Source organism: Barbatula barbatula (assembly GCF_947034865.1).
Source record: "Barbatula barbatula genome assembly, chromosome: 13".
NCBI classification, from domain to species: domain Eukaryota; kingdom Metazoa; phylum Chordata; class Actinopteri; order Cypriniformes; family Nemacheilidae; genus Barbatula; species Barbatula barbatula.
In genome coordinates this window covers 17,252,470-17,274,770 of record NC_136776.1, presented here as the reverse complement: position 1 = coordinate 17,274,770, position 22,301 = coordinate 17,252,470, and the positions used below count along the sequence as shown (strand labels likewise).

The window sequence follows — 22,301 nt, the reverse complement described above, 5'->3', positions numbered from 1 at the left end:
GGAGCTCTATTTAAATATGCATAATATCAGTCACTAAACTAGTGCAACACTTAAAACAAACTAATATTTATACGATTCATGTGATTACAGTGTCTATCAAATTCTAGCTACATCTCTCCAATAACCTCAGCATTTACGAATACATCTTCAAAAACTAAAGTTGTATCTGTTAACATTAGATAATGCACAAAGAACTAACAGTTGTATTTGCATTCACTAACATTAACACAATAAATGCTGAAAGCTATACTGCTTGCAAGTTAATGCATTTAATAATGTTAAAGGACAATCTCAGGCTTTGCTATGCAATACAAATACTTAGGCAAAACAGAAATTACCAGCTGGAATGAGAACACAAAGCACTTACAATGCATCATTTAATATTAAAGTATTGATTTAGCATTAAAATCTGAAAACACCTACTTGCAATGTCGGCATTACTGAATTTCCATCAAGAGACAAGGACCCGATGTAGAACAACTTCATAAAAACGAGGCTAATGCGTCAATTAAGCTCAACACGGACCCAAAAATATAGGAACAAATTTTATTCCAATTTAAAATGGATATTTTTTCTTTAAAGGAGAAGGCTATGAAAGTCATTTTCATGTATGAATGAGGTTCAGGCAACAGTGGTTGAAATGAAACATACAAAAGAGAAATATGTCTAAAATACTGTAAATGAAGAAGAATCAAGCCCCTCGACAGCAGGGTTTCGCGTTAATACAGTATCTCCTTTACCCGACCCTCTCCGCTGAAAACAAACACATGCAATTCAAATGTAGTTTCTTTTAAAAACAGCAGTTTGTCACCTTGAATCTTAAATACAGAATAAAATTGTCCTTTTCCTGTTGCTTATTTACCATAATCACATACTTAATGTTTATTTGTTTTTAAAAACCGGACCAGAAAATACACAAGTCCATTTTAAATGATTTCCACAACATTGGCACTTGTAAAGAGTCTGGCTCTACAAATCAAAGGGATTGGCACACTCAATATAGTACATCATTTACATTTGGTATGCTTTAAAAAAAAGAAACAAAAAAGCAACCAACCGAACGAGAAATACATTACAAAGTAATACAATACTTTGATTTTATACACCACTACACAAAAGTTATTATTAACCTGTTTTATCAAAACAAATGTATTATATTAAAGTGTCCTACATACAAGTGTTCAGGTAATGCATCAACATCAGAAAAACAGAAAGTAAGAGATAGCTTCATATTGTGTACATCCATCACATCAGTGTGGACTCAAGAGAAAGCGGCGTTTCTATTCATTAGTGTTTGTATCTCTCGGAGTACCAGGAACAAGTTTGAAGGAACAGATACATCACATGAGTGGAGTTAGTTCCATTACTGCAAAGTAGGTTCAGTGCATTGACCCAGGGAGGAAAAAACATCAACCGTGAACTGTTGATAATGACAAAACACCTTATAACAGTATGTTTTTCAACTGAACTTGAATATCAAAGCTATCGTTAACCATTTGCACAACATTTTGCGATACTGGATGGGAAGGAATTAACTGGCTGTAGTGTTTCTTCGCTGCATAAAGAAAGAAAATCAGTTCTCAGGTTCAGATTAGGCCTAGCCCTTTAAACTCAAGCCTGTATTTACAAACTTCCAAACGTTCAAAATCGCAATTGTCGTCTACTTACTTATAATACAAGTTTGAAATAGTTGGCATTAAACTACTAACAGTACCGTTCTATTTAAGTAAACATATAAGTAAAAAATGAACGCAGCGTGAAGCCCCGCCCTTCATTACGGATGCAAATTTGGGATGATTGGAAAAAATTTGCAGCTTAACTGGACTGGCACGAGACGATTGCTCCGCTAAATGAATACAATGTTGGCAAATCATCAATTTGTACTAAAACGTTCCAAATATTATAAATGTCAAGTAGACTTATTTTAATGCAACAAAACTGCAGATATATACAGCTGTGGTTCTGGACAAATGTTATGCATTTCACCTTCGAAACCATGTTCTGCACAGTCCCGACATCACATCATAAAATACATTCAAATGACAAAAAAAAGATATTCTATTCACTAAAAAGTGACTGTTGTTGCTCACAGATTTCGTACGTTTTTACAATTCGCTTTAGATTTCGGTTCAACGTAGCCGATTTTATTCCAAACTATTCAGATTCCTCGAACTATTTCGAGTTTAAATGGAGCGATACATTGAAACAGTGAAACGCAAAGTATCCAATAAACCAATGAATAAACATGCCTAAGGAATACGCAATTCAGCTGCTGTGGCCCTCAAAAACCATTCCTGGTAAAAATGTGCGACACCATTAGTGGAAATGGAAGGAAAAGTGGAAAGGAAAAGGGTTAATAGTTAAGCCCTGAACTAACAGAATGACCCAACTGTTCTCCGCAGAAGACAATCCATTCAAAAGCTTAGCTTACTTTGTAATTTTTTAAACACATAACACATTTTCCTAAAAAGACTAGCCGTTCAAAGGGGCCTCACAAAACCAACAATTTCTTTGATTTTAAAGCGTTCCCTGGATGTATTGCAAACTGAACCTACGGCGATGGCAACTCCCCGGGCATTACCACGCGCTGTCCCTGATTCAGATACTCCCCTCACCGTACCTATTGCTCTATAATCTTCATAGAGTCTTCGCATTCAGTCAGCTTCGCCCATTATTAGCCCTTGTAATGAAAGTATGAAAACTCACCTGAATAACATTTTAAAGACCAAAACAAGCTAGCTGTGAAACGCACTAGCTATGGAATCCAAAAAAGCTTGAGCGAGTACTAAGATATGGTTCTACGAAACCGAGAGCGGGCTCTCAAAATACGAAGATGCAAGCGGAGACGCAGCCACTGATAAAATTCTCAATTTCCTATTTGCATAAAGCGACGTTCGTGAAATGGAACTTCTCATTTTCAAGCATTTCAAAAAACTGTGACAATCAATTACGTAAAATACCAAAATCAAAGTAGATCACTTCCCAATGGATTTTATTTTTACAGCAGTAGAGACTCAATCCCTGCTTACGCTGTAGTGCAATCGCATGGAAAAGCGAGTCCCATTATCTGGTCCATAAATTAAAAAACGAATAGATTTGACCCTACGTAGCACTTTGCGTTGCTATGCCCAGAACGGCGGCACTCCACGCGTGTGTGAAATACTGGATGTTAACATTTTAAAGTTCATGTCACATTCGTGTTGTACTGCGTAGAAACTTGAACGAATTAGCTGGGAAAAGCCTTTATTATTTGGTCGACGACCAAAAGGTTCTTAAACTGATTTGTGACAAAGTATGTAAACAAAATCATCTTTCCGTAAATATATAGGAATACTAGCTCAATCCCTTTAATAGTACTGATCATACACAATACTGGCAAATATTAGAATGCAGAAAATGATCAATTTAGTGATTCAAGGACTCAACTAAGTATTCTGGCAAAGTTTTGGGAAAGAAAGAGCTTTGTTAGAGTTGTAAAAACAGGTTCATACATAAATGAGAATTACACCTAAAACCATGGCGTTGTTTTCGTGAACTTCTTGTAAAAGTCGTAAAGTCATACGTGCACCATCCCTTCTGCAGTACTGATGGAACAACTTGAAATTGTACACATAAACCCCTAACACAGTATTAAAATCAAACCGTTTAGTCACCTCCACCTCCTATAGTGTTACAAAACGGACACCTAGTGAAATTCAGTGACGCAAGATGAAGTTTAGACGTGTGACCAAGCGCGTCATCTCTTTCCAAAATCTTACCCAAGGGTATCTCCACCCAAAGCGTATTGGTAAAGTTCATACCTCAGGTAGAGCTCACCTACAGCCCATCTAGCGAGCAAACAAATGCGCCTCCTAATCATTACGCACCAGATTATCGGCCCAGCCCTCACGAATGTCCAAGACGGACCAATGAGGAGTGGGTGGTGAAACTATCAACTTAAGTACGCGGGTGTCGACACTCAAGCAAAAAGATAAACAGGCAAATAAGAAGGGCTGTGAACGTGAAGATCCAGTGCCTAATGGAGTGAAGGTGTGTCCGCACAGTCGGGTTACATTTCCTGTGCGTGTGTGTTTCTGCGTGTGTAATACGTAGAGGTGTGTAGTGCTTTCGGCCGTACGTGGGCTGCCGGTGTCGCTCTCTCTTTCTCACACAAGGTTATACTCTTTGAGGTTGTGCTGCAGGATGGTGTCCTTGACGGCCGCGAAGACGAAGCGGATGTTTTCGGTGTCAGTGGCGCAAGTGAAGTGCGAGTAGATGATCTTGTCGCTATCTGGGTTGAGGTCCACGAACATCTTCAGGATGAACTCTCGCCCTGCCTGGGCATCCCTTTGTGGACCTGGGAGTTGGTAGACAGGAGTAAAAACTTTTGTAATAAATGACAGATTATTATTGAAGACCAAAAGGGCTACAGAAGTTGTAATATAATATGATACGCTATATGCATCAAGTTTGTAAAGTCAATTTGAACTAAATTAATAAAGTTAATACATAAAAAAATATATATGCGCATATTATTGTATAAAATACAATATTTTCAATATATCGTGCACTCTTAGTTAAAATACAAACAATTTATACAGTCATGTTGAATATATACAAAAAAAAAATAATGTATAAATTAATAAATCCATGATATAAAACAAACAATCTTGTGACATTGATGGGACACATTTGGTAGGCATATACTCAATGCACAGATCGTGTGTGTGTGCACAGCTAAAAAGCTGATGTTGGTTGACAGGATCTTAAAGCAAAACTAATGGCAAAAATACTTTTTAGTAACCCTTTAAATTGGGGGTCTAACAAACAGGAAGTGACATCTCTATCATGACAAATTCTATTTCACCAAAGACTGTACTTCACACATCAACCACATGGTGTCACTGTTGACTTAAAATATATGAGGCTTTACCTTCAAATTCTGGGAAATAGTCCACCAGGTGCGAGTACATGATCTTCTCCTCCAGCAGGTCCTTCTTGTTGAGGAACAGAATGACTGAAGAGTTCTGGAACCAGGGGTACGTGATGATTGTGCGAAACAATGCTTTGCTCTCCTCCATTCGATTCTGCAGGATTTAAACAAGACATCCATAATGATGCATTATGGTAAAACATCTCTAATTGTGGTCAGATGTAGTTTACACTGAAGCTAATGGGGTTCTAAAGTCATTATCACAGGCCACATCTATTAGGAAACAGGTTTTTAAACAGCATTTATGTATTTTTGTCTAAGTTATGAACCAGCTAGATATATCACAACCTTGAACATTAGAGATACAGTATTTCATATTATTAAGACATGAAATGTTGTAATACATTTAAGTACTACCGATTACCATACAACGATATGCTATAGAAACTGCATTATCTACAAACACATGTTCACCTGTTCACATACCGAGTGTTCAGTCCAGTGAGCAAAACTGTTACGACCGAATTGATAAAAATAAAAATATTATTAAGTAGTATTAGATTTATCACATTGATAATCTATCTACATCTATATAATATAGCTAACGTGAATAAACTAATTTTCTAAATCTGGGCCAGCTCTCAAATCTATGTCACCAAATGAGTTTGAAAGGTTCCCATTTACCTCATTGTCAGACTCCACAAGGACCTGGTCGTATTCGCTCAAGGCAACCAGGAACATGATGGACGTGACATTCTCAAAGCAGTGGATCCACTTCCTGCGCTCTGATCGCTGTCCACCGACGTCTACCATCCTGAGATGAAAGCAAGAAGGTATAAGTGGCCATGTACTATATTATTACATTATCAAAAGTTATGACTTGGTTATTAGTGTTATTATTTAACACCATTGAGGCAGAAATGCGTTATGAAACGAATGAAACTATTAGATGTTTATCAAAAATCACATGGCAGTTATCATTACGTTAACATATTGCCAGTGAAATCATGAGGTTAATCTCATTACATCAGGAATTCATTCGAGCTGAGACGGGTGTATTAAGTCGGGCCTGTGCATGTTTATGAGGTATCCTCTGTTAGGAAGATAGCATCGGACTTAACCAAACAAGAGCAGCTTTAAAACAAGCACAGAATACAGAGTTCAAGAACTATTGAGATGGGAATATACATAATGATTCTATAAAATTGTGTTATATGTGAACGTTTATTTGTCAATTACGTTTCATAAAGAGCCTGGGAAACTAATTCTGCATTCTCTTTTTTTTTAAGGTGAAATGCATTTAAAATTAAGTTAATTCTGTCTATGAATCAATGTCACAAATTATTAAAAACGGATTGAATAATATGAATCTTCACTTACAAAAGTCCAAATAGATAACATCTCATTTTAAATATTGTGTATCAGGAGTTATTGCCTTGCCTGTCATTCAATAAGGAAAATGTATATTTATATTTATATCAAGGATATAAGACATGCCAAAAACAATTAAAGAACAGTGCTGTATCAGACGTTAAGGTTAGTAACATCCATGCAAAGATAAATAGAAAAACACCCATTATGGATGAAATGAAGTGAAGGAGGAAGAAAAACAGTGCTCGCAGACTTTGGCGCCGCATTAGACAAGCCTCGGGACAGATGGGAAAACAGATACACAATGTACAAGATGGGTCTTTATCTATGAATCATGAGAATATTAAAATGTTTTTAATGAAGCACTGCATACCCATTCACAATGAGAACGAACATCAGCACTTCATTGAAAACAACATTTCTTCATGCCTTTTACGAAGACAGTTCGATGTGTCAATGTGATGGGTGGACGTCTGTTTGGATAACTGTAGATATTATTGTTAAAAAAAGTTTTTTACATTAGTATTTTTAGAAGTTATATTCAATGTCTAGGATAGTCTAGGATAGACAAGCACGTTGTTTGCAAAACCAGAGTTCTCTGTTTTTATAAATGTTCATAAATCATGTTTTTATTGTCTTATCGTGTTTTTAAATTTACATGCATGCTTTTATCGAAATAAACTTACATTGTATACTATGCACTATCCTAAATTTCATTCGTCGTGAACCCGTCCAAAGACTCACAGACCGCCAACGGATCAACGCTCAACGGATCTACACGCATCACAGTAATGACCCATTTTGGATCTAAAACGGCGAATTTCGCTGAAAGGTGACAAGTTGGCATCCTTGAACAATGGGTCTGTCTAATGATGACTCGCATCCAGAATAAAGAATCATTGTTGTTTTATAAATAAGTTTATTATTTTAAATATATGCATGTACGTGAATGTGTATATGTGTACACAGTACACAAACTTTTATTCTGGATGAGTTTTATCGCGATATTAATTCCCATTACAAGCCAAAAAGTACTTTTATTTCAATTTTGGCATGTATAATTCTTTCACCATCAGTAAGTTTCATTTTCTGTCATTCTTGGTATCAACAGGCCTCAAAATAAAATGAGGTTGCGAGGACATGGCCTATTTCGAGCTCCGCATCTCACACAAAGCCGACTAAGCTCGCCGTTCCTAAATTATTAAAAAATACAGCGACAAATTCACTAGAGGATCCAACTAAAACAGACGGGAATAATCACAACCACTCTTAGCGGTTTTATTAGATATTTTTTTGTTACTACACCTGCACTCTGTCTCAGCGTGGAAAACTAGAGCACGGTTTTAATTTTATGTAGGCAACGCAGCCTCGCTCGCTAAGTCTCTGGTGGCCGGGTGTACGCCGTTGATAAATGGCCTCCTTCTGGAGCTCCGACCTAAAATAAAGCCCCTTCAGCCCGTCTCCATTCCTGCAGGAGGTATAACTGACCTACTTATCAGGATAAGTGGTTTTATTCGAGAAGACAAGGAATCTGAGAGAGAAAGACGATTTAACGTTCTTACAGGAGGTCGAGGTGCTGAGCTCATAACCGCGCTGAAATCTTACTTGACCGAAATACAATTTCTATTTCATAATGCACTTTGATGCACTACGTGCCACAAGTGGCTCAGGAGGGAATGTGACCCTCATTGGAAGTTATCCAAATAAAATAGGTAATAAACATCTAGCGTGAAGGGGGAGGGAACCTTTCGAGTCAAATCACGTTGCAAGCGCGGTTATTTCTGGCGCCAGGGTGCGTAGGAGGGGTTTGACACGCTGGCTTCCAATCGATGTGCAGGCTTTTGTAATCGCCTCTTTTTCGAAGCATTCTCTCTCATCTCGGCTCTAACTGGGTGGGGGGTTTTACCGATGGAGATGTGCTGTGTAAACGTTCCCCTCCTGAGCTCAAACCACCGCCTGTGTGGTTGTGTTCTTTTGTGAAGAATGCATTTGGCTTGTAGCTCGAGTTGAAATGTTTGATGGGCAAAAAATGGCAACTTAAGACTGTCAATGGTGTAACTGCAATAGAGCAGTCCAACGACTTAATGCTTAAAAACAACCCCATCAAAGTGAAAATGCACACAAGGATTATACATTCAAGGATGGGAAGCGGTTGATGACTATAACATTTTCAGAATCGAAACATCACAAAGTGAATAAACTTTAAACAGTAGGAAAGAAAACTTTATAAACCTTGTTCACATGACCGGACCAAATCAACATTAACATGCACATGAACATGAGTAAACAAAATAAACTGGGGGAGGACCAATCTATCCCATTGTTCTACCTGAAAATGATGCTTTGCAAGTCGAAGGGATATTCAATAATCCCTGTGGTTGGGATGCGAACCCTAAGCACGTCCTGCTGAGTCGGCAGATACGATGGTTCTGCGATACGGTCCAAATCGCTTAGATAGCTAAAAACAAGGAAAGATGAGAGAAAGAAAGAGGAATAAAGCATTGCAGCAGAACTTTGATAAGAGCCTGAAAGCTGCCTGGGATGTGACGGCACAACTTCCCGTTGACTCCTAACTTTGAAAAGGAACGTTCACCCAAACATAAAACTTTGGTTGTCATTTACTCGCATTAAAAGAGACCTTTTGCAGAACATCCGAGATTGATTTACTAATACAATGAAAGTGAATGGTTACCAGCATGGCTGGTTCCAGGTCCCCTATCCACTTCATTGTATGGAAACATCAATTCTGCTTAGCATCTCCTTTTCCATCGCAGGACATGAACTCTCTCTTTTAACCCATGAGAGAGTGAGTAAATGATAAAAATCATTTTTTGGGTGAACTGCCCCTTTAACAGATCAGACCCTGACCCAACAGCAGCAGTCGGGCTGGGTGTGAGAATGCGAGCATTGCGGTTTGAGCAGCAGCTTAAAGGTCAGGAGACAGCAGCGACAGTGAGGGTGTGCCTTGGATCGGCGATACCTGAAGATTATACTCTCCAGATCAAAGGGATACTCTATGATGCCAGTTGTTGGCACTCGGACCCTCAGCACATCCTGTTGGGTGGGCACGTATCCCGGGGTGGATATACGCTCTAAATCGTTAAGGTAACTGTGGGATGAACGGGTGAGAAGACAGAAGCATATACACATCTACATGGAGAATTACAAGTAGACCCACACGGAACTGGAGAACCTTTTCATTGAGTGATTCATGCTTTGGGTGCATTAAAGGGATAGTTCACCCAAAAATGAAACTGGTTTCATTTTCTCACCCTCGCACTGTTCCAAAACGATATACATTTCTTTGTTTTACTGAACACAAAAGACATTTTGAAGAATGTAGAAAACCAACCAAACTCTTTGGCCCCATTGATTTCCATAGTAGTAGTTTTTCCTGCTATGAAAGTCAGTAGAGCCCTAGAACTGTTTGGTTACACACATTCTCCAAAATATCTTGATTATAAAGTAAACATTTAAATGTTTACCCTCATGTCATATAGAATCTGTATATGAATCTTCCTGTGTGGAACACAAAAAGATATTTTGATATCTTTGTGGTTTTATGTCCATATAATGGAAGTCAATGAGGGCCAATGATCTTTCTGGTTATTAATGTTTCTCAAAATATCTTCTTTTGTGTTCTGCAAAATAAAGTCAGTCATAATTATGGTTTCAGACTAACATGAGGGTAAAGGTGACCATTTCTGGTGTAGGTGTAGATTCCGTGTGAGTTTCGAAGTAGAATTAGGGAATGTTACAGTGTTTTAAATATATAAAACCATTATGACATTACATCACAATAATAAAACCAATTCAATGAGATTCATAATCGAACAACTCAATAAGTTAAAGAGTTAATGTCTACTGATGGAAACACACTTACTATTTAGTGGAATCAGAGAGCTGGTACTCTCTCCTACGGTCATAGGCTTCCTGAATGCCTGGATCCGTCCATAACACCTTTATTGCGTTGATGTAGGGCTGGTCAAAGGAGCAAACCATCTCAACGTCCACATCGCGCACCAGCAGAGCGTTGGCCTGTCGATAAATGTGCAGTCAGTTTATATCTTAACTGCGTCATATCACAATTTCACAAAACAGTCTAGTTAATGTTCAAGAAATATTAAATGATCTTTTTTTGAGAATAATTAACCGTAACCGTGCGCTGGAGGCCGGCAGCTATCTGCGGTGTGACAGCAATAAAATTTACAAGCGGGGCTTGTTACGCTTTTTATAGCCGTGTTTATGACCTATCCGAGTATGATTTGCATCTCGACGGGCATCGGCGTGATGACTGCGGCACAGTGATTGCCGTAGATTCTCACCTTGTTGTCTTCATATTTGAAGGGGATTTTGAGGCTCTCGGTGGCGCGGATCATGGACTGCATTGAGGTGAAGATATTTTGGTAGACAAGCTTTGTGAAGCCGCGCTTATCCTCATCGGTGTAGCCAGTGCCATGAATGATGCGCATCTGTTTGATGAACGTGCTCTTGCCACTCTCGCCTGTGCCTGGAATTGTACAACAATATGAATTTAACACTTTATTTGGGCAAATTACCATATTTGGTAACTTAATCGACCAATCACAACAGCGTTTCCATGCATCTCCGTGCAATAGTGATAGCATTGCCTGTGACCGATTGGGAGTTGCCGGCTGCGTTTCAAAACTTCAGCGTAATTTATGAAATGCAGATCTGCGCTACTACCTACTCCCGCAAATATAATCGAAATGAACAATGATAAGTTAATGAAACTCACAGGTTTTATGGTTGAATAGTTGTGTTTAATGTTGAGATAGATGTTTGCGTAGGATTTCTAGAAATAAGTGAACATTGGTACTGAAAAATGGTGTGATCATACGCCCGTTTCAGGTAAATGACAAAGTATCCATGATACATATGCCCGATGCGTCTAGTAAGTCATAATTTTACTAATGATGCATTATAACATAAGGCAATAGCATTTATTAATGCATTGAATGTTGCCACTGGTTTGTATAACATTATACAGTGATCCAGTGTGAAACTTAGCAGTACCTTTTATTATATAATTACAATTTAAATGTCAATATTCTCTGTATTCAATAGATTTGCACTTTACTGTAACGGTTTTGAGTGCGTGTTCTTAAATTTAAAGTAAAAGACAAAATGTTCCTAAATCAATATTCTATGAAGTTTATATACGTTTCATGCATTTGTAAGCGTCTTATACGTTTTAAATAAATACAAGTTTTGGGGAAAAATGACCATAGACCGGCAAGGAAGCAAATATGGTAACTGCAGTGACCTTGATTTCAACATAAAAATGTGTCACAAAAGTTCAAAGGTCTTGTAATAACTTCCAATAACAATCCAGGGTTGAAATGTTGAATTTCGAAGAATTCAGTGGTTAGGTGAATAATCGTGATAGTTCTCCCACCCCAAGGACAATTGTCATCATTTACTCCCCCTCATGTAATTTCAAACCTGTTGGAAGATATTTTGAAGAATGTTGTTAACTGGCCTCCATTCACTTGCATTGGTTTTGTGTCCATTCAATAGAAAGTAACTGATGTAGGCGTTGTTCGGTTACCAGCTGTTATCAAAATATCTTTTGTGTTTTGCGAAAGTCATACATGTTTGAAATGACAAGAAAGTGAGTAAACGATGACAGAATATTCATTTTGGGTCGAAGTTGAACTATCACTTTAAAATGTAAATGTGTGCAGCCCTATATCAAACCATTGGAAGTTAGAATTGTGATGCTTTTAATATACACAATACACCCCCTACATTCAAAAACACGACTTCTCTGGAACTTGGGAGGTCTTGGACCGCCAGAGGGAAAAACGAGTTGCCGTTCCAGTTTTCATCAAGTACTTCACAATACTCTGTCAACAGATGGGAAAGTCATGCTATGAAACGTAGAACCAGTTAAGCAGGTTTTTACCGGCGTAAATTTAATTTCAACACAGACATCCTTGACGACTGCCGTTTCATTCAAATAAACGGGTTCAAAACAAAGGTCTTAATCTTGTGTAGGTACATATAAACTTTGAGTTAAGGGAACATTATAGAACATATTCATATTTTTCTTTACCAAACTGTTACTGTCAAGTCTTTGCTCGTCTTCCAACACAAACATTTTAAACTTAATAAGTCTTTATTGCATCACTTTTAAGAAGCTAATTGGTTAGTCTACATCACGCATTGAGCTCATATGGAGGATGTCGGTTCGACTCCGGGTGCCTATTTGCTGCTTGACCCTGCTTTTCCTGTTTCTCTATCCCTTCCGGTCTCTCTGCATTCCAGCGGTTTGCCATCAGGGGAAACCTATAAAACGGCCTTCTCGCTGTTAACCGCTGGCTCACTCACCTTGCCAAATAACTGCACCTCCCTGCAACATGACAAAAGCACTGTTCAATCTAACACACAGAAATCTAACTGAAACTGAGGGTTACAGCAACACCTGGATATCAGGTTGTTTTCTTTACTAGATCATTATGTTTCTAACAAACACACAGGGTTGAAGACAATGTTGGTGAAGGAAACTTTAAAAAACTTAAACTGGAAATGGGTTACTGTAGTGCAGACCCTTGAAAACCTTCCAAAATTTGGGCGTATTTATAAAAAAATACATAATCTTACAGCGTCAACAACATAATGTGAAGCAAACGTAAATTTATATTATTTTATTGTAAATTAATTAAATGAATATCGAACAAATGCATTGTCAATTATTTTATCTTAAATTGTCATAACTTGAATTCTGTAATGTGATGCTATGCCAACTGAAACCACATTCAGTGGAAAATAATCTAGGGCAAGACTTATTTTTATCTAACATAACCTAACTGGATTCACTAAGTATGCTTTGATATTTCTGGCAACATAATTTTTTTTCTGCCCATGTAGATTATGTTATTGAATTGAATAATTGATAGCCTTTATTGTCCTTAAATAGCTCTCTGTAAACAGAATTAAGCCCATTAATGCTTTTGGTTTCATGACATAAGCATAAGAAAATAAAATGAATATATAAAACAAGTTTTTTTTCATGTTGCCCCACAGACACACACGCACACATTTCAAAAGAACTGCACGTCAAGAAACCAGTGCGGTCAGGTTGCCCAACTCCGGCTCAAACTCCATTTCCTCTGTCTCTTTATCAGGGAAGGCCACAGCGAGACAGGATCCATCCTATATTCATGCCTGTGAACTCACGGTGCAGTGAAGGCAGTTGCCATGACAACATTTTTAAAGCATTTAACACACAGCAATGATTCAAAGAGGAGCCATACATTAGCAAGCGCTGCTCTCCTTTCACCATCAAACGTGTCGATCCTTGAGCGGATATACGGTCATTATCAAATTTGTCATTTGTACTTTTGCTAGATGCAGTGGGCTACACTGAGGGTTGCTATAGATCAGGGGTCGACAAGTAAGTTTGGTATCGGGCAAAAAAAAGAATTCGCCGCTAGATGTCGGTTAATTAGGATAAAAAGGATAATTTAAGAAATTAATTGATGAAAAATGCAACTACAATAGCCTACTTTAAAAAATACAGTTATTATAGAATTATATATAATTACATAATAGTTATATAATTTTTAAACGTAGCTTATTTTTTACCCTCCTCACGTACAGTGCATTTTCTTTTGCATGCTGGGAGAATGCTATTACGTCTTGTGGAGAGTTTGTGTCTTATCTGCAATGAAGTTGTCGCCGTTTGCAAATAATATTATATTAGACGGCACCACGGGACTAAGCATGGTACCTTCAAAACAAAAGGGAAGCTTAATTTGCTTTGTTATAGTTCATGTGTTGGTGCTGAGGTCCCACGTTATAAGCAAACGTTTTAATGATTCACAGTTCGTTTTTTCATACCCCACATTTCATGAAGTGTGATAGCGATTGACAGTGATCATTTTTAAATAAAATATTGCTGCAAAAACGTTCTCGTACTTTTATTTTGAAGGTCAATTCACTTAAGACGTGATTGTGACGGATCTATTTCAGAACCAGCTGCGGACAAAATAATCGAAATAGGGCTGCTGGCGGGCCCTGCTATAGATGATTTCGTGGGACGCATGCACCTGGCCCGAAGTTAATTTCCGATTAGAGATGTTCCGATACCCTTTTTCCCTTCATGATTCTGATACCTGGGCTCAGGGTCTCGGCCGATATAGAGTACTGATCCGAAACGTGGGTGTGTATCTGTATACAACTGTATGTACTGCCCTGTGTGAATTGATAGAATTATTTGATGGTGTGCTTCGGACTGAAATAATGCCAAAGACACTGCAAAGCACGTTTTCATTGGTTGCTTGTGACGACACTGCACAACGTCCTGTGTTTGCATTAGGAGAAGTGAAGTGATTTCCCATTTGACTATTTATTCCTGCTCCTGTGAGTGTGTGATGACAGTGCTTCACGAATTAGGACTTTAATCTAAAAATGTGTTTAGATATACTGACACACGTTTACTTATAATTTATTGAAAAATGAATAGATATTATGGGTCTGTATAAAGAAGTGTGAAGAGTTTGAAGCTCCGTTCAGCTCGTTTCTTCTGCTATGAGCGTAGATGTCTTCCCGGCCCAAAGTACACCCTATTTCTCGCAACACAAGCAGACAGATAATTTGCTGAATTGTGTTGATATGAAAATCTGATTTACTCACTTAAGGTTGTTTGATCTGAAACAAGAAACTTTTACCTCACGCCCCCAATGTGCCATGACAAGTATTAATGTTGTTTATTTGATGTAAATCAATCAAAAGGACATTTACAGGTGAACTCAATATTACATTTAGTTTACATCAGTACACTTTTGACATTTCCAGAACATGTCAATAAAACCGTTAGATTATTTCTAATAACAATCGAAAGAACAGGGGAGGACTGCTACTCGGCTATACTTGTATCTCCAATATTTTGAAGTTAAGACTGCTATTTTTTATGTTATCGATATCGGCCGATAATTCAAATTACATTTGATGTAATGTACATTTCGGTGCATACCAAGTTAAAGGGCTTCTGGTGAAAAGATCATATTCCCGAGCAAGGCAGAGGGACAGTCCATTAAACATAAACAGCAACCGCAATGTTCACGTTTATTAATTTTTTACTAGCTTATGTCCTTTTTTATTTAAACTTCATCCATGTATAATAAAGTTGAAATACATTGGCTTACAGAGGTAGAAGAAATGTATATTCGTAACGTTAAGTCATTTAATAGTAAAAATATATTTGTATTTAGCTAAATCAAGCAGGAATGCAAGTCCGACTCACGAGCACCCAAATTGAATCTGAGATGAGAGAATGGCGTCTTCAGCTTCTAAATGCAGTTTAAAATTTTCAAATGATTTGAGTCAAAATGATCAACACAGAAATACCAATACAAAGCGCTTAAATAAACTTGATCGCTTAGCAACTTTTGAAACACGGATCTGCAGCACCTGCCCAATGATGAAGTGAGAAAGCCAACGGCAGCCACTGGCGTACAGATCGTTTCCTCAAAATGTGAATATGATGATACTTAATGTTTATGTAGCTATTGCTTTTATATTATTGTGCTCTGGGCAGTCTGCTTAACACGTTTTTCGTTCGCTCTGCATGAGCTTAATTCCTGTTGTTCTGTATTTTAACAAACTCGCATAGCATATTTTGTACTAATAACACAGGATAATGCAGGCTTGTTTTTGGATAGCCCATAGCCTAATTATAAAGACGTTTCTAGAGAATGGCTGGAATAGGAGTACAGCCCTTTACTTCCCGAGTAAACGATGTGACTATTCCGAGTTTTTGGATAACCTCCGCCAACAGGAATATGCCCAAAAAGGGGCGAGGCCTTCCTTAGAGAAAGAGCTGCTGGAGTAGTGTTTGGTTATCAGAGATTGTAAACATTTGACTGGGATGAAAATGAAAGTTATTAAGCGTGTAGCTCAATCTTACGGCTGGTAATAAGAATTCAGCTACACACATTCTAAGATAACAAACGGTCAAATAACAGCTTCCAAGACTTTTACATCGGCTCTGAAAGACATTCTGTGTAATACCCTGATATTGTGTGTGTATGTGCCAATACCTCTAAAACACATCTATGAAGCGTACTTTGAAGTCCTGCTTATAAATGTCTCCTGGTCAATCTGCTAGTTTTATTATCGAACTTAGGTCCAATATAAAAAGGTTATAAAAATAACCGGTCTGACGCCAATCGGTCCAGTGTTCAAAATTGTGATCTCTAACAAAGATTGACGTTTGCACATGCACTAGCAGACCACCGTTACACTTCGATAGATCCACATGCTTTTAACTGATGAAGTGAAGTAGATGCCATTGTTACTGATTATTGCTAAAAGCAAAGTTTAGGGATAAACATGCACTGAGAGGGGGACCGACCAATCACAACAGCCTGAGAAGAGGAAGCTCGCTGTTATGGTATGGGTGGGACATCTTCAGACACGCGCTCTAAGTGGGGAACCAATCACGACAGACTGGGTCAGCTTTACCAGGTTTCGGAAGGAGGGACTTTAAAAAAGCCGTTGAAAATCTAATAGTTCTGTTAGAAGACGGACAGCAGTAAACAATAGTCTTGAAATATGTGAATTAAAGCTTTTTTTAAACTAGAAACATGAACATCTATTGTTAAACACCCCAAAAACATAATTCAACATTTTATGCTTAAATTAAAAGCTTATCTTTGTGAACTGACACATTTTACTCCTTAAATAAATTGTATAAGCCAGGTACATTTCTACATATAACAGCCTATAATTTAAACCTGAACATCTCAGTGTTAACCAGCTTAAATAAAATAAACCTGAAAAATTTTGATCTCGGTGGAGCAACTTTCATTAAAACCAAGCATTGACGTTTATTCTGATATATGCATCTCTTTTACGAGCACTATCTGCCATATTAAACTCTGACAAGTAAACGTTTGTTCACGTTTCCCTAATTCATGTGTTAAGTGCCACCAATTTGAGCCATGACGTAATAACGTCTTGTTTTATTAATTATTCAAAATATCAATGTTTGATGCCAGCGTATAGAATCTCTATCACACCGAGGACGCCGATACATCGCCATATCGATATATTGTCTCACCCCACCGCTGATTATCTTCCCAATGCTTGTTACACTGGTTCACACAAAAAGCTCTACATCTTCAAGATGGCGGATACCCGCGGAAAATCATCTCACATTAACTAATGCTCCTTTTTCAGGATATAAGCCGTGTGTGGGTGCCTGCTAAACACACACATTCTAGAGAACTGGAATGAAGAGTAAGACAAAGCTTCCGCCTTTTTGACAGAAATAAGATTGTAATCTCACTGTAAAAGCAAATGCTTGGAAGCATGAGAGTTACCTCTGTAAAACAAAACCACAGAGATGCCACCAGACAAGTGTTGATCAATCAATCAAACCACAACACATTTTATTGTTTGCGGTAAGACTATTCTTTGTTTTTAAAGAAAACCATCTACTTTCGCTCCTTATTTCACGAGAATGAACCTGATCCCACACTGCTGTTGAATAAACGGATTGTGCCGTCTTTGCAACTACTGTTCTTTGGTTTGGACATGGAAATCATGAGGTGGGTATTAGCGGACGTATTTGCATGTTTTTTTTAACTCAAATGCAAATACGTTAACCTTATCGTCATGTGGTTGCAAACGTAAACCTAGCGTTTCATAAACACAATCACCAGATTGCTTTGCTTAAGTGAACCACAGAGATTGAACTTCAACATTTCGGCCATGCATAGCATAACTAGAAATTAAGATGAAAAATGTTTACACAAACTTGACCTAAACACTGACTTTGTCTGCTACTGTAAATGAAATGAAAACAGGCCGTACGTTGGTTGCATGAGAACACTGTCAGCTTTGTGCTAGGTGTGTCCAAAAAAACAAACATTCTCTATAATCTTTGTGAGTCATCGCGCACCTCCGCAACACTCATGTGTTATACGCTCCATGCTATACTTTCGGCTCTGCTAGGTAAATATTGGCAAGAGGAGCCTCTGTGGCGTGAAACGAAACCTGGAAGTCCGGGTTGTCATTCAGACATGCCTGCTCCAGAAAGAAGCGGCTTGACACAATAAAGCCTTCGAGTCAGTGATGTCTCAGATCCTTTGGCTTTCTTTCTTTCTACCGTTCTCTGGATCTCTGCATCCGGATCATGTGACACAGCAACAGCGTGCATTCATGTGTGCAGCAGAAGTGTGGGCTGAAAATGAAGAGCGGTTGCCCTCGGCTCAAGTCCCTCCAGCAGAGAACGCCAACACACACTCTTATACACACACTCTCTTTCACTCTCTCAACCTCAATCATGCCGTATCTTCAGTTCCTCCACCAAAAGACCAACTTATGTTACCAAACTCTGCTTACATGCTAAAGCTTCATCTACTGTCTTAAAGGGATAATTCACTTGTGGTCATTTATTAAAATAATTTGAGAAATGTCTCTGTGGTTTTGTGTCCATACAATGAATTAAATGGGGCCCAATGCTGCTTGGTTTCCAACCTTTTTCAAAACATCATCTTTTGTTAACTGTAAATGACAGAAACCTCATTTTGGGTGAACGATCACTGTATAATTTGGCTCATTTTAGCTTTACCTTACCCAAATTGTGTTTCCTTGTGTGGCGTTTATGTAATAACACAATGGGGGTCAAAAAACAAGGTAAAAACAACAATCGTGATAACAACTGGACTGTAAGAATATCATCACTGTCCTTCTGCAACCTTGTATGTCCGAATTTGCTGTTTTCAGGAAATGGAAAAAATCTGTACCTTTTAAATGATTACATATACAGAGTTGTCAAAGTTGACAAGCGTACTTTTTAATGGTTACATATTTGCAAAATCCAATAACATACATCGAGGGTGACTAATAATAATAGCTTTATGGCAAAAAGACACAAAATATGGAAATACAAGGTTTTAGAAGGACAGCAGCAATAATAAGCATATTAACAACATTGTTAGTTAGCATAGCATGCCGATCTTTAAAGTCGTTCTAGTTCACCCCAATATGAAAATTGTCATACTTTACTCACCCTCTCGTCATTTTAAACCTTTATGACTTTCGTTCATCTGCAAAACCCAAAAGATGATATTTTGAATGTTGGTAAACAAATTGTTGGCTCCCATTCACTTCTATTGGACACTAAACCAATGCAAGTCAATGGGGACCACTGGTTTTCCGTTATCAACATTCTTGAAAATGTTGTTCTCTCCCGAAGAAAGTCAAACAGGTTTGAAATTACATGAGGGTGAGTAAATGACAGAATTTTCATTTTGGGGTGAACCATCCCTTTAAGAACGTTGTCTCAAAGAAACAGCATGTGCACATTTAGGGAAAGCGCAAACCCTGTCTACAACAACTTCCTCCTAGTATTCGGATCAAGCAGTCGATTCCTCGAACCCGGCACGGAGGCCTAACACAGCTTGGAGGTTATGCAAAGCCCTCTTCCTCCACTGAAGCGTATCTTATTGCTGTCTTTCCTCTGCGAATCTTTGCACAAAGGCTGCTTGTGTTGCATGCGGCTAGGCCTGAGCTTTCTCGGGACATGGATTTTATGCAGCCCTTAAACGGGTCAGTCCGAACAAAACATCTTTGTGATCATATCCGTACCATCCACACGATCGTAGGGACCCTCTTAGACCAGTTAAGTGGATCTGCACCACATTTGTGGAACTATAACACATGTCTGTTAACCATTTCAACCATTTTTGGGAACACGATCAGCTTGTAAAACCACAAACTGGTAAGAATAACTTTCATTTTGCAGAGCTCACCTGACACGTTGCCGCTGTGTATTCTTGCGTTAAACTATGATCAGAAACGACAAAAGCTTCGCTTGCTCCTTCTATCAGGGCTTTCATTGACTTGAAAATTGGAACGCAAACAAGGTACTAAACGGATCTTGCAACCTTGTGTTTCAAATTAAGACTTTGATTAAATTATTTTTGCAGTTACAGCATCTTTTTATTCTTGAAACAATGTGAAGATCTATAGGATCTATATGAACATGTGATATGTCTCCACTCTTACTGTCAAAATCTCTCATTTCATTAGGACTTACAAATTACAAGAGAAATTTGAGGATGTGGACAAGTTTTGTGTTCTGTTGTTTCATATCCAATAGTGACACTAATACACACGTTACAAATAAATGATATACATTAAACCATACAGAGACGTCATTACTACACATTCTTGAACTATAAGCACGGCATTAAACACAGCGCATTAGACAACAATCTGTATACATTAAAATGAATGCATTAGACACATTCGATGGAGACAAACCCATGACTTTTGCGTTGCTAACGTAATGCTCGAGCGTTTAATGCACGTGCTCAAAAGAGTAAATCGACTGTCATGCTATAAACTCACCCAACAGCAGAAGTTTAAGCTCTCGTCTCGCATCTCGTTTGTCTCTCCGGAGCTGTTTCTCGATCTCGGAGTTGATTCTCTTGGACTCCTTCGCCTCTTCACTCATGCAACAGGCCATCATGGACTCCAAAGTCATCACCGCAACGTTTGGATCTCCCTACCCCGGTCGGTCACACGTCTGTCCCCTCCCGCAAACGAGTCGAATGCGGGAAAGTACTTGGATGGATTTGGGGGAATATCGTCTAAAATCGAAACGGTCCAGGCCTTTAATGCATAAAAAGCCTATGAAGTCCAGTGATGGGCCTATGTGACGGAAGGGCCCTGGCTCTTTCTGCAGCGAACCGAAAGTGCTGAAGGGGAAAACCGGGATGCCTTCTGGGTACCCTCGATGAATCAACACAGAACTACCCAAACACAACCCCGGCGTGCTCGTACAAACAGATCTGTCTGATCAAACAAGGCCAAATGCTAGATGAGATCGAAGGCCAGCTGTGTGTGAATCCCTCAGTCCAAACGAAAAGAAATTCCTCAACGCGGCCCAAGCCCGGTTTTATAATCTAAGATGACTACCAACTAGAGTCCCTGAGGGACAAATGAGCTTGCCACGACATCCGTGCTGTCCTCTGCTGTCTCGCTAAGCTAACCGCCCCAGTGCCCAGACTCTCCGCAACACTGTCCATCAGATGCCCGGATCCCCAACTAACACAAGGCGACAGGTGGCAGACCACAGCCACCTGAGCTTTTAAAAACGCCGTGCATTCAAATAACACTGACTACCGTGCAAACATTTGATTTGAGGGACGCAAAACGCGTAAAGTTAATTAGCTAAGCGCACTAACTAGCTTAATTGGGCAGGCTAACCTGCTAGCTAGCCGGATCCGTATTTACACTCCACGCGCTGATTTCATCGCGCATTTCTTTGCATCCGACAACGGTGGGGGGATCTTAAAAGCTTAAAAATGGTACGTCGGAGAGTGACGAAAAACAGCCACAATCGCGGGCTCCTAAATATCGACGGAGTGAAAACAATTCCTGATAAACGCACGTCACCCCCGTCAGTCTCTCCCAGTCCTGTGTGAGTCGCACACAAACCTGAAGCTGCGACAGCTTGAGAATGAGACGTGACGGACAGGACGGCGAACCAATCAGGAGAGGAGGCTCGCGGGGGGGCGGGGCCGTCTTAGGCAAGGTTGGTGGAGTAATGGTTGCAAGAGAGACTGGAACCGACGCCCCGTCACAAACCCCGCTGTTCGACTGAATGGACAACGCCCATTCTTAGTTAAACATATACATTGAGTTTTCCCCCTTGTACATATAATAAAACACATCATATTTCACCGGATAACTTGTAAGATTAGTGAACACAGATATTTAACTGTGCATATACGTGGCGTGGGTGTATCTGCTCAGCGCAAACGTTATCTGAAGCGATTGTTGTACAGTTTTGTTTAGGCCTACATGTCAGCGTTATTTAGATGACAGCTAAACGCATACACGTTCTCATATAGTTTTACCTTCATACCATTCACAAATAAACGCCTGTGGTGTTTTAGATCCGTTACAGTAGCAGTAAGAAACGTTATGAAACAAGACGGAGGATTTGGTCTCAGGAAGGCTCAAAGCTCTTTAT

General features: G+C 38.9%; 1 protein-coding gene across 2 annotated transcripts; it reads right to left on the bottom strand.

Moving 5' to 3' along the window:
* Window positions 1-255: 255 nt before the first annotated feature.
* Window positions 256-22,271, bottom strand: LOC306902423 (guanine nucleotide-binding protein subunit alpha-11-like). Of its 2 annotated transcripts, none has more exons than XM_079470955.1 (7): window positions 20,672-22,271; window positions 10,609-10,793; window positions 10,167-10,321; window positions 8,613-8,741; window positions 5,597-5,726; window positions 4,913-5,066; window positions 256-4,336 (listed from the first exon to the last, which is right to left on the bottom strand). In XM_079470955.1, exons 1-7 carry the CDS (start codon window positions 20,805-20,807, stop codon window positions 4,146-4,148), a joined length of 1,080 nt encoding a protein of 359 aa, XP_079327081.1. In that variant the 5' UTR covers window positions 20,808-22,271; the 3' UTR covers window positions 256-4,145. The 2 variants fall into 2 exon arrangements, with proteins under 2 accessions (XP_079327081.1, XP_079327082.1); XM_079470956.1 differs by lacking the exon at window positions 8,613-8,741 and adding an exon at window positions 9,264-9,392 and having other exon boundaries at window positions 372-4,336; window positions 20,672-21,759.
* Between the last annotated feature and the right edge of the window lie 30 nt (window positions 22,272-22,301).

Coding starts and splice junctions, on each gene's coding strand:
- LOC306902423 (XM_079470955.1), bottom strand. CDS start 20,807: ATGACTTTGGAGTCCATGATGGCCTGTTGCATGAGTGAAGAGGCGAAG. Junction 10,322..10,608: donor TCAAATATGAAGACAACAAG/GTGAGAATCTAC, acceptor ATTTATCGACAG/GCCAACGCTCTGCTGGTGCG. Junction 5,067..5,596: donor TTGTGGAGTCTGACAATGAG/GTAAATGGGAAC, acceptor TAAATCCTGCAG/AATCGAATGGAGGAGAGCAA.